This window comes from Microtus pennsylvanicus, chromosome 13 (assembly GCF_037038515.1).
Source record: "Microtus pennsylvanicus isolate mMicPen1 chromosome 13, mMicPen1.hap1, whole genome shotgun sequence".
Classification (NCBI taxonomy): domain Eukaryota; kingdom Metazoa; phylum Chordata; class Mammalia; order Rodentia; family Cricetidae; genus Microtus; species Microtus pennsylvanicus.
The window spans coordinates 34,366,759-34,380,367 of NC_134591.1; the positions used below are offsets into that span (position 1 = coordinate 34,366,759).

General features: G+C 42.2%; 1 protein-coding gene across 4 annotated transcripts in view; it reads left to right on the top strand.

The window, feature by feature from the left end:
* Positions 1–13,609, top strand: part of Nfia (nuclear factor I A) — a 335,086-nt gene that overhangs the window by 280,568 nt on the left and 40,909 nt on the right. For all 4 annotated transcript variants that reach the window (XM_075946348.1, XM_075946347.1, XM_075946349.1 and 1 more), the window contains 2 exons: positions 4,773–4,951; positions 7,490–7,655. In XM_075946348.1, coding sequence (XP_075802463.1) covers positions 4,773–4,951; positions 7,490–7,655 — 345 coding nt within the window. The remainder of the gene's footprint in view (positions 1–4,772; positions 4,952–7,489; positions 7,656–13,609) is intronic.

Consider the following 13,609-nt stretch of genomic DNA (forward strand, 5'->3'; position numbering starts at 1 on the left):
AGGGACAAGAAAAATGTGAAGAACCCTCGCTTGCTTTGAGTCATGCACTTTGTTGCTTAAAAAAGGCTCAGCCTCCTGAAGGCCCTAGTACCAGTTCCAATTCCTCCTTTCCTGAGTCTGTTAACATAAATCCCACAGCCCCAAACTTCTCAGCTTTCGTAAATGGCAGGCCTGATTCACGCATGATTTATCAATTAGAGCTGTGGGCCATTAGGATAGATTTCTCAGCTTCAGGTGGACTTCAGTGGGTTGTATAGTGTTGGTTTAGAGTTTCTTAAGAAGCTCAGTAGTTGACAACCCAAACAATGCAACTTCCGTTTGCCCCTGTGGAAGGCTTTTTGGTTTTAGGTGAGATTTTTTTTTCTTAGAATTTCTTCTCCTTTTGAGCTTTGCCTTGTGGGGTGGGGAGTTTACTTCTAAGCAAGAGTAGTCGGGAGTTCTCAAAGCCACTCTTTCTCTGGAAAGAGTATTCCAAGCTGCTGCAGACGCATGGGTAGCAGTTCCTTGTGACAGTCAAGCAGAAGAAACAACTTGGAACCACAGCTGCTGCCCCTTTGAATACTGGGAAGACCACAACACTCTGCAGGTCTTAGATTTCAGAGCTGCCCTTCCTTCATTCTTACCAGCAAAGAAGCCTGTATCTGCAAGCATGCTGCACTTGAAGGAGGAGGAGAATTTATGACTCTGTCACCTCTGGACAACTTCCCTGTGGAACCTCTCCCAGGACAGGCTAGAATCTGATGGCTGGTGCCTGAAAACAAAAGCTAATTAACATCTCTGTGTAAGCTGTGAGAAGCTCCAGTGGTTCACAGATGAGGATACGGGCAATAGCAGAGCTGCACAGAATGACACGCTTCAGCACACGAAGGTTTGGCTTTACAAGATGGAGATACGTTCTTAGGATTTGTTAGGTTGGGCTTCAGAAGCCTCCTTGGAAATAGTGAGAAGAAATGACTTCCTTTTCTAAGATTTTAATAAACTCTGAGGATACAAGGTCTGGTCACCCATTCCAGTATCATTCTCTCTATGTGGTCTGTGGTCACATGCACATGGCTCAAGTGTGTGTCGGAGCGGTCTCCTCCTTTCACTGGACGGGAAGACCGTGCATCGCTGTCAGGTCCTGTGTCCCGCCACACTGTAATGGCCTTGGCCTTCTCCTCCCCAGGCTGGGTCAATTCTGATTTAAAAAGAGGAAGCATTTTTGAGTTAAACATATGTTTAGTTGTGTTGGACTTTTAGCCTTCTTCTTCTTCAAATTAAAAGAGATAATTTTAAATAATTAGAAAGTTCTGGAGTCTGGAAAGGAAGGAGGCCAGGCCATTCTGCCTGACCATAAGTGATTACTGGACCCTTAGGAAATCCTGTTTCTGAATGTGTTTGTGATGACGTTGTTTGGGCCGTCACAGACAGAGAAATCTGTCCCACTTCCTTCCTCTCCATCCTATCTGTATTCCCAAGTTGCTGTAAACCAGGTTGGCTGCTACCTATGGTTAAGCTAGCAGGGAGAGCCATTCAGAGGGAAGCATTCCCGACAGGCGTGTTGCCCCTGGCCTGGGGTACTGAGAGCAGTAGACCCCAGAAGCAGCCAATTTGGTAGTGTCTTTTAATTCACAGTATTGTATTAACTTCAACATGGATCCAGATGGATGCTCGGCAATAAACTGTAACCACTGGAGAAAGTCTTTATTGACTCTCAAGTAAATAATGCACATTTTAAAGGATCTAAATATGCATTTACATAATGCACCATAATTTTTTATTGTGTCAACTAGTCACACACACATCCATAAGAGATGTTTCTCTTCATCAAAAATTTGGACACCTGTGCTCTCCACCAACACCGTGGCAGCTTCATCATGGCAGTTTCCTTTCTATGCAGCTTGCTTCAGCCAAATCAAAGAACATTTAATGACTTAATTGATTGATTTAGCTCCAGTGACTCCTTCTAAAATAATTTGAAACAACTTAGATACAAACTTAGGTATACTTACAACATCAAACCCAAGATAAAAGGGAAGGAAAAAATAGAGAGGAGAAAAGTAGAAAAGACATTGATTAAATCTTAGCTCTGGACTTCTCGGGGCCTCAGTGTCCAGAAGAAGATGAAGATTACCCAGAGAAACACCAGGGATCCAGTAATAATCAGCAGATCTTTGTGGCATCTCTAGCAGGTTTCTGTCTGAGGAAACTAAAGGTCATGGCCTCGAGCCAGCTTGCTCCCATCTCCACTGAACTGATGACTCTGTCCCCAGCAAGAGAAAAGAGGCTTAGAGAGGACAACCCTGTAAGTGCAGACTCAGCAGAAGTCTGATTTAGAACCTCGGGCCAGATGACTTCCTGGAATTAATTAAGAATTAATTGATCCTAATCAATCAGTCATTATAGAATTAATTCTATACAGTACCACAGACTTGCGCTGAATTCTGCACCCATAAGGAAAAGATGAATAAATTGCTATTGCTAAAATGTAATAAAGAAATTGAAGTCTGAATTTACGCTGCTGCTGATTTTCTTTTACATCTTTAATAAAATAAGTTCAATGATGTTTATTAACAATTCACAGGGAGAGTGCACGGTACTGGTGAATTATTTCTTTAACTTGTATCTACTTAGTCTTTACTCGAGGCAGTGTTTTCCCTTGGGCAGCACACTCCTGTTGGCCACCACCATTCCTAATCTAAAAGCCACTCAGCACTTTCTGTGAGAACCTGAGGCCATGCCACTTTATCGTCAAGGTCAGTCTCATGGGGCTCTCAACAACAGAGTCATCACCTTCGTGTTTGACTCGCTGCAATAGTTGAACCTATAATGTTTTTCAACTCAGTACATTCCTGTCCTCGTTTGAGAAATAAAACCTACAATGCTAACTAGAAATGATTCTGTCAAAAACAGGGATCTGGTCAATGTTTCTTATACCATTAGAGACAACTACATCATGCTAGAAGAAAAAAAAAAGAGTCCTTTCGTTCTTTAAATCCAGTAGCACAATTTCCAGGGGAAGAAGAGTCCAGGAGCATTTAACTCTTCAGCTTCTCAGTGTTCACTCAGAGATTATAATGGATTCCAAGATTTATATTTTGTTGTAGGTAGTCTTAACTCACAACTGTTTTCCTCCATGTTTGCTGGCTCATCATCAGGGTCCAAAAACGTATTTTGTCCTTGGAAAATTATATGGTCATTTTTATTATTTTTCATAATCACACTTTATTCAGACATTTAGTATGCAGCCAGCAAATATTTATCAGTGCCATACTCAGTTCTGAGTGAGCGTCTAAGTCGATAGCCAAGCTTTCTACCAAGGCAGGAGCAGACAGAAGAGTGAGTGGGAGAGGGGCAGTGTGGTAAATTCTGATATCAATAGATTATGTTGGTGATGCCCTCAGTTGTATGATTAAGGGCAAAAACAAAATTTCTGGTTTATCCCAAGATTGTCTCTTGAAACCATGATGAGAACCTCTGAATCTTTATTGAATGAATTCAAGTAGCCTGAAACCGATGATTTTACTTGATTATCTGGAAGCCTGGGTCGGTGTCCTGCTTCTACTCCAGCCTGCATTTGTACTGTAGGAACTATAAGGGTTGCTCTGACCCACAAAGCCCTACCCCTTAAGGTTATTATTTTAAAAAAAAATACCCTAATCCTCAGGAGACCCCAGTATCAATAGGCATGCATTCCTAACCACTCCAGTGGGATGGTGGGAAAAAGGAGGGGCTACTGAACTTTAGATTCTCTTCAATAGTATGAATTTTTCTTGGTATTCAGAAAGTCATATTGTCTAAAACTGTGGGCACTTCTGTGTTTCTCTTTGTAGGAAACCCTTCAGTTTAAAGATTCAAACTATAAAAGGAAGGGACCGGGGCAGGCATGTGTACCCCTTATCTGGAGTCTTTTCTCTTCTGATTGGACTTGTTCTAAGTGTTATCAGCCCCCTCACACAAAGCCCTTATCCTCTGGCAGGTCTTGGCCATCATCTCTCCAATTTAAGGACAAAAGCATTCCTGGAAAAATTATTAAGATCTCACATAAGCTTTTTTATCTAATGTAATCTTGTACAAACGATATTTATCAGGGTTCAAATATAAAGGAGTCGTTGTCTGAATCTCTTATCAGATTTATGGCAGAGAAGCAACCTTTCACAGAGTCCTGCCTGCTCAGCCTGTAGCTGCTTTAGCTTTGAAAGGGCAGCAGAGAAAAATGCAACATGAACCTTCCACCGTAAAGTGAGGCACCCAAATTGCATGGGTTCATTAAGTGATCATTTACTACAGACTTCAAAAAACTCCAGTGCTGAATTAGTCCCTAGAAATTTCCTTGAAAGGAGTGTAAGAGCTTTAACAATGAATTATTATCTATGGGTAGCTCGGCATGAAAGGGGATCCATATGTGCAAACTAGAATTTGTCAAATGTAATGTCGGTTAAATCAGGTCTAATCTACCAAATACATTTTTTATTGCTTGCTTCATTAAAAAGGCTCTTAAGGTAATGAATAATCTTCATCTTCAACAAGGATTATTAATGCCTTTATAACTCACGTCCACTGAACATAGACAGGCAACATGAAATTCTATCCTACGCTAACCTCCATGTTTGTCTTAGAGCCTTAGAGGAGAAAATCCATCAGAAGTGTCCAGCGCTACATCCTGTCACATGAGCAGCTCTGTGAATTGGGCCCAGAGAAGAAATGAATAAAATAATAAAGAGAGGCCGTTGGTTCAGCTGTGCAAGCCGCGTTCCCCATAACCCTGACGTGTCTTGTTTTGTTTCCCGCAGCGAGTCCACATGCGACGCCGTCGACGCTCCACTTCCCAACGTCACCCATCATCCAGCAGCCTGGGCCTTATTTCTCACACCCAGCCATCCGCTACCACCCTCAGGAGACGCTGAAAGAGTTTGTCCAGCTTGTCTGCCCTGATGCTGGTCAGCAAGCTGGACAGGTGGGCTTCCTCAATGTAAGGAAACCTTTTTTTCCCCCGTATTTCTCTAGAAATGCTAACCAAATGTAAAAATAATAAGAGACTGTGTGTGACCACGTGGTTTTGTTTCCTAACATCATGCTGACTGACTGCAGGCAAATGCCATATTTATTCTAGATTATGGGAAAGTTAACTCGCTATAAGAGTGATTGGCCGGGGTTTAAAATCGGTGTTTGTGTTAAGTTTGCAGCTGTCAAGCTTATGGATATAAATTGTCTGGAGAGGGAACCGTGTAACCTTTTGAGTTCCACCTCCAGCATTCTAGCCCCAGGGTCATGCAGTTAGCTAAATAGAAAGACTGAATAATTTTCAGTCATGTTTTGGGGTAGTCGAGGAGGTAGGGAGCAAAGGGAGGCAGATGTTTCAGATCAACCAAGTTGATTTTTTTGAAAAAAAAAAATACAGTGTTCTAACACTTTAGATCCAGTTGACCAGTACTTGAACTCAAGATGCTAGAAGCAAGGTTTATTATGGTTTGTTATTTCTACGAGTAGTTATCTTCTCCACTTATCTTCATATAAAACTGAGCCACATTCAATAACTACAAATGAATGTTTTCATTTTTCTCAAATAAACCAAATAATCACAATTTGAAATAACATTCCAATAGTAAACGTTACTTTATAAAATCGCAAATTTTATTACAAATATAAAGCTACATGTTTACAATGAATAGCTGTATCCCAAGGCCACTAGCAATAATAATAATAAACTAAGACCAGCAGAAAGCCATATTTGATTTCCTTTTCTTATAATATCTATGCATGCATCCACAGATTAGCCATAATTCTTATTGCCTGGTTTAGGATGCTATGTCGCCCTGCTCTGTCGTTGGTTTTTCTCCCCTGCAGAAAGACCTGATTCTGCAGATTTGAGCCAGCATGGCAGCTTTGACTAATGTCTGGCGATCTGTTCACAGATACATTTCTGTCTAGACAACAAATCGATACGGTGCCTTTTTTTCATTTTGCTTGTGTATTCATTTGCTTCACTTATTCTAAAATATTCACGTGTGGACTTTGGGTCCACACAGAAATTATACACAGGCAAGGATGCTAGTAAGAGTGCACAGCCTTCTGCTCATCAGACAGCATCCAGGGAATCACAGGCAAGGATGCTACCTAGTGAGTGTGCACAGCTTTCTGCTCATCAGACAGCATTCAGGGAATCACAGGCAAGGATGCTACCTAGTGAGTATGCACAGCTTTCTGCTCATCAGACAGCATCCAGGGAAACACAGACAAGGATGCTACCTAGTGAGTGTGCACAGCCTTCTGCTCATCAGACAGCATCCGGGGAAACACAGACAAGGATGCTACCTACTGAGTGTGCACAGCCTTCTGCTCATCAGACAGCATCCGGGGAAACACAGACAAGGATGCTACCTAGTGAGTGTGCACAGCCTTCTGCTTATCAGACAGCATCCGGGGAAACACAGACAAGGATGCTACCTAGTGAGTGTGCACAGCCTTCTGCTCATCAGACAGCATCCGGGGAAACATACTGCAAATACCGCGAGTGCCGATGAAGGACTGGGCCTAAGAATTACTAAGTTTATCCTTCAATGCCCAGGACAATAGGCTCTCCTTCAACTAAATTTTGGGTTGGACCTGCTGTCTACATATGGGCTATTGCTGGCTGTAACTCGTTACGGAAAGCCACTTGGGAAATAATGAAAACCTGACCTGGTCACTGGTACCAACTCTGACTTCTGAACATCCAATGTGGTCTCTTTAATGCCATGACATCATTTTCTGTAACTGCCAAATGCCCTGTTTTGCGTTTTGACCAGAATTTTACGGGGTTTGAGAATAGTCTCTCCGTAAGACTTTTTCAAAGACTTTGAAAATAAGTTACGTGTTGTCTTCTGAGGGAAACTTGACTTTGCTAGGAGCTGTTCTGCGACTAATACCAGGCAGCCAGAAAAGGACAAGTTCCATGGCATTCGCTGATATAAGTCAAATCAGAGCTGGTATTTTTACCTAATAGAAATCTGATAGCCAAATATTACAGTTTTTGTACCTAATTCTATATGATATGTGAAAGAAAATATCTATGTTCCTTGAATACAATTTTTAACTGTCTTAGATCAACTTTAAGAAATGAAAATTAAAAATATCATTGTGTATATATATATATATATATATATATATATATATTATAGTGATTATAATTTTACCTATGTAAATGCCCATGGAGGAATAACACCTCAGTCTAATAAGCATGTAGATATTAAACAAATATTTTGTATTCATTTTGTAAATGTTTTGAAATTGTTGGGGGAAGCAGTAGCTGAAACAGCACCAAGCAAGAACTGGTTATTCAGGGACGGACAGGTCTAAAGTGCTCCTAGACGTGACCCTCTGGGGAACAAAAGATCACTGTGCTTCCAACAGCCTGAATATTTGTGATGTGCCTGACAGGCACCTAACGAGTCTTGCTTTGCAGAAGGAGCTAATAGCTGACATCCGTTTATTCTTTTCCTTGTGTGTGTTTTCTCTGAACCCCTTGCAGCCCAATGGGAGCAGTCAAGGCAAGGTACACAACCCATTCCTCCCCACCCCAATGTTGCCGCCGCCACCGCCACCACCAATGGCCAGGCCTGTGCCTCTGCCCATGCCAGACACCAAGCCTCCGACCACATCAACAGAAGGAGGTGCAGCCTCCCCCACCTCACCGAGTAAGTATGACCGAGACAAGGCGCCGGTTACTTACCATGCTTTGTGCACCTGAGTTCACACTTAAGCCTTGTCCCTTGCTGTGCGGGCTTCAGCAATAGGCACAGATCCCACCGCTTTATCTATAACATGAGCTGGCAGAGCCCAGATCCAAGTCACAGTGAATACCACTCCCATCTTCTGTCAAACTACACCAGAGACGAGAATGATTGGGTGCAGGTGGTAGATTAAGATGCTGTAGCTACATACTGAATACTGGGAACAAGGTAAAACCTACTAAAGTGTGTGTATTGCTAGAGTGGTTTGCATAGAATATTATTTCCATGATGTCCTAAAAGCATCTGCTTGTGCATATTCTTAATAGCAAAGGGGTTGGTTATCCCTAGAAACTTGATGAGAGATAAAAGTTCTATGCCTTAGACATGAGATAGGAAATTGTCTAGATCAGCGTGTCCATGCAAAGGTGTGTGCATTGAATGCCACTAGAATAAGACGGGCCTGATTAAAAAGTCAAAGCTGGAAGCCATGGTAGCCACATGAGGAGGCTTGGGAAGGGAAGGAAAAACAGTAGGACTGAATGCAGAGAGAGAACCTTTGCCTCTTCTCTCAACAGTCTGGGAACACTTAGTCATAAACTATTCTGACATCTCTTTATATGGTGGGAATGATTGTTTGATGAATTCCACAGTGAGCAATTCTCCAGATATTTCTTGGTATTTTTGGAGATGGAAGGACTCTAAAAGGTGCGAACATACAAATATAGCCTCTGTTCGTGTCTGCAGTGATGGCAGAAAGAGTGATGGCTGGAGCTGCCAGGTGACCTGGTAGCCTGGCTTTGAAAGGTGGTGTGACGGGCCCTTCCTCAATCCTTTAGAGAGGATGAAAGTGTCGGGATGGGGGCAGTGGCAGTGCCCCGGAAAGAGCCCAGAGGTGGTGGCAGGGTGCCTCTGATGGAAGAGGAAATGAGAAAAAGATGGAAGAGCAATCAGGAAGAGCAATGGTCAGGAACTTGGAGAACAGTTGAATGGAAGGGAACAGGTGGAGGGGTGTTTTGCAAACATAAACAGGCATTTAAATAAGAAGGCCTCTTGGCTTTATTCCCTTCGATATTGTAATTAATGACGATGGATACAGGAGAGAAAGAGCCAAAAAGGAAAGACAGTCCTTCGTTTAGACCATTGTCACTGGAATTGGTTCTGGGAACATTGAATATAAAGTGACTTTGCATCCCTTGGACATGATCAGAGAGTGAACTTTGTATTGTCTAGTATTTCTTTGGGTAAATAGATGACATTGTGCATAAATTCTTCAGCAGAAGGACTGAAATCCAGGGACAGTTTGGGGAGATAGACTTATCTGGTGAGAGATGGGTCAGTCTTGCGCTCATCAGCAAAGGAGAGAACCAGTATGTTAGCATGGGAAGGAAGCTGCTTAACAGTGAACCATTGGCACATCTCAGAAGTAAGCTGGGAAAGAGATAGAAAACTAGTGTTACTGATGGATAAGAAGTTAAGAGGAAATTACACTTTTTAATAATCACATACTTTCTTAGAAACTAAAATTGCAGCATGTCTGTCTGTCCTTAGCAGTTTATCAGAGCTTGCCCGCATCAGTCAAGGTGTTCTGTACAATGCTCAGCGTCCCGACAGTGCATCCAAAACGGAAGCTTGTTTCAAAGAACAGTGGCAGATACTTTTCTATTTAGAGGTTTGGGATTACTTACAGTAAAATAAGATTGTTTTTTTTTTTTCAGTTAAAAAAATAAAACAGGAAATCAAGCCAAAGGCCTCCTCTGTTACCAACTTTTGGGAGGCTTCAGCTCCCTCTCGATGGGAGTAGCATTCACTCCTCTGCCCACTCACAGCAGGTTATCCAGGAGGAAGTAGGAAAATAAGCATGCCTTGTGGCTGACTAAAGGTCAAAGCAACATTTTTAATATCATCTAATAATGAAATACAAATGATGCCAGCCTAAAGCGGAGTATGTGTTGCCTCTGGAACTAATACTAAAGTTTTCAGTATGAGAAAGAAAGAAAGAAAAAGACAGATCTGGAAAAAATTGCCTATAAAATAAATATATTTTAATGGGAAAAACCTGTCCCCATCCCTTTAAAAACCAGGGAAGTGGGAGTGAGGATAAAGCTGTACTCTTTCCTAAAAAGAACTTTGATATTTTAATATGTGTACAGAGCCATTGCTTATACTGTGTGCAGCTGTATAGACTCTGACAGGTAGGATCCTTGACCTGTGGCAGAAGTTCACACCGTGTGTTCCACTCTCCCTGAGAAGCTGGTGATGTGGGTTTCCATCCCCACCGAATGAAAACCTCTTCTTCATTCATGTTATTGAACGTCAGCTGGGTGCCAAAAATCCTAAGTGCTAGACTTCTGCACCTAGAATAAGGGATAAAAGTGTTCTGAATATCTTGATCTTATAAAGATTTTATTCCAAAGAGGAAGAGAGAGAGCAAACAACACAGTAAGTAGGACATGCAGGTGATGTAAGACAGTGACCATTGTGCTCAGACATCCATAAGCCGTTGATGGACAAGGGGCAGTAGGGTAGCATGCAAGTGGGAAACAAGACCTCCCAGCCCTTTGACATTAGAGAAAGGCCCTGGTGAGGTGGGACCTGATGCCCGGTAGGTAAGGGATCAGCCAAAACAGTCTGGTGTGCGTGAGGAAGTGGGGACAGTGAGAAAGTTGGGAGAGGTGATGAGGATGGAGGAGGACCTTGGATGCAGGATGCTTGTTGGCCCGCATCAGGACCTGGACATTTCCTGCAAGTGAGACTGTTAGCAGAGTAATGCTTCCTAAAGCTTGCACATTAGTAGAAAATTCTGGCGGGCTGTGTTGAAATAGGTTGCCGGGGAGGAGCAAAAACAGGTCATGATGGATGTAGTGGGTGTCGTTTACATGCCAGCCCCCATTCCAGACCGAGGAGCACCAAAGTAAATGAAACAGATAAGAACTTTCATCATGGGCCTGGAGAGATGGCTCAGTGGTTAAGAGCATTGCCTGCTCTACCAAAGGTCCTGAGTTTTTGAGATTCTGTGTGTGGTGGCACATGTCTTTAATCCCAGCACTCTAGAGGCAGAGGCAGGTGGATCCCTGTGAGTTCAAGGCCTCTCTGGTCTACATAGTGAGTTCTAGCCATCCAGAACTACATAATGAAATTTCCTCCACCCCCTAAGTGAGAGAGAGAGAGAGAGAGAGAGAGAGAGAGAGAGAGAGAGAGAGAGAGAGAGAGAGAGATTTCTATGAGTCCTCATGCCATAGGTTGGCACTAGCTCATCCCACAAAAGTGGAATTTTCCACACTTTTTTCCTAAAGTAAAGATTGGCATCATAACATGAAATTAGAATGCAAAGGAGAAAGCACTTTTAAATTATGGTGGGAGATAAAATATGCATATTTTCCTTTGTTAATTAATTAAAAATCAATTTAAGGTGCATAAAAAAGCTCGTAATAAACATTTCTCCTCCATTCCTTCTTGGTTATGAACTTTTGATTTTTTAAACTAAAATTCTATTAAAGTAGAAGCATGTAATAGCAAGTAACGTTTATTGTTTATTTTTATGTATCCAATGAATCTTGTATCTGTTTCATTCTATAAATGAATATGCACCTATAACCGAGAGCATAACAATTATCTTTCACAGGCACAGACGTGTTTAAACCCAACAACACGTGTTCGATGCCTTCTGGTGAACCAGAGCTCTTTGCCCACGTGTGCTATCTTCCTACCACTCCTTTGAGGTCAATATTTTATAGACAAGACAATGAAATGGGAAAATTAAGGTTACCTTTTCCAGTACGATGTTCTGATGGTAGAATGGTGGGACTCCCATGTTAGCTCTGCTACCGCAGACTGTATGTACGTACGTATGTATGTATGTATGTATGTATGTATGTATGTCTGCATGTATCTTAGTCAGGGTTTCTATTGCTGTGATAGGACACCATGAACAAGAGCAATTTGGAGAAGAAGGGATTTATTTCAGCTTACAGTTCCACATCACAGTTCCTCATAGAAGGAAGTCAGGGCAGGAAATTAGAGGTAAGGGCTGAAGCAGAGGCAATGGCAGACTCCTCATGGCTTGACCAGCCTCCTTTCTTATGTAACTCTGAACCGTTTACCCAAGGGTAGTACCATGCACAAAGTGCTGGGCGCTCTTACATTAATCATCTATCAAAGAAATGCCCAATAGCCTCGCCCATAGGCCAATCTGGTGGGGGTTTCTCTCATTGGAAGTTCCATCTTCTCAGATGACCAGGCAGCTTTAGGGAGAGGCGCTTGAGAGGGATGCCACAGAAGAGCCGAGCTCTCAGCGGGGCGCAGGTACTTTAAGAATCCTTTTACATGAACGGCCCCATTTCACCCTCACATTAACCCATAGCGGAAAACTTCCTGTTCAGCCGATTGAGAAGGAGAAGACAAAATGGAGAGATGAGGTAGCAAGTATTATAGGAAAATGACTCCCTCCCAGCACCTTGAAACTGGACTCCCCTGTTTCACTGTGACGTGAGACTCTGTGAAATAGCCTAAAACTTCCTTTTCTGTGGCAACAAAAACTCTCTGTGGAGAAACGTGAAAGACCTTAGTAGTCACTGGTACAGAACAGAAAATAAAAGATTTAGGGGAAGACATAATGATTATGGTCCATCTTTTAGAGAAATGGTAGATTATAGTTAAGAGAAAACCAACTTAGTGGATCCATTTCCCAAAGTACTTTTTTCACAACTGATGTCTAGACTATACTATCCTTTTCTAAATTTTAAAATGTCTACTTAATAAAATTTGGCATAGAGTCCTGTGAATTTTTTTAATACCACAGATTCTTGTAACGGTCACCATACACAAGAGAGAGAACAATACCAAAAATCTCCTTGCCTTTTTTGCTTCCTCTCAAGGAAGTGTCTGATGTAGAGCAAAACTTACTTTATCCTTTTTCCATTAATTTTAATCTCTTTACTAATACTTCTGTTATCAGCATGGTATATGTGTGTGAGTGAATAAGAGAGAGACGACAGACAGACAGACAGAGACCATCTTGCTATGTAGCCCAGGCAGGCATGGAGCTTTTAACATTCTGCTTCCTCCTTAGTTCACAGATTACGGGCATAAACCACCACTCCCAGTTTTTCCATTATAGTCTGATTTTTATATTCTTCTGCATTAGGGTATCAGGAGTGAGGCCAGTCTTAGTGTTCTACTGCTCTGAAGAGACACCATGACCATGGCAGCTTATTTTGAAATGCATTTATTTTGGGACTTGCTTAATATGGCAGGCATGATGTTGGAGCAGCGGCTGAGAACTCACATCCTGATCTGCAAGTTGGGGAGAGAGAGAGAGAGAGAGAGAGAGAGAGAGAGAGAGAGAGGGAGGGAGGGAGGGAGGGAGGGAGGGAGGGAGGAAGAGGAGGAGGAGGAGGAGGAGGAGGAGGAGGAGGAGGAGGAGGAGGAGGAGGAGGAGGAGGAAAAGGAGGAGGAGGAGAGAATGAGAATTAGAAATGGCATGGGATTTTGAAACTGCAAAGCCCACTCCAAGTGACACACCTCTTCCAACAGGGTCTCACCTCCTAATTCTTCCCAAACAGTTCTGTCAACTGTGGACCAAGCTTTCAAATATATGAGCCATCGCAAAGCCCAAATACACAGTGTTTAGTCTATGAAAAGAGGGGCATCTGAAAGGAAAGATCCAGAATTCAGTAGAGTATACTGCGGCAGCTGAGTAGCCCTCTGGAAAAATATTTCTTCCATAAAAATAAATTTCAGCTGAAACCCAAACAGACAGACAAAAATCATTAAAAGGTTGACCTACAGATCTTTAAAAGCCACAGTACAGCTTTATTTATAATATTTAAGAGAGGAAGACCTCTCTGAAAAATACAATATAGATATTCACACATATATACATACACACACATATACCAACCAGGCATCCATCAAAGAAA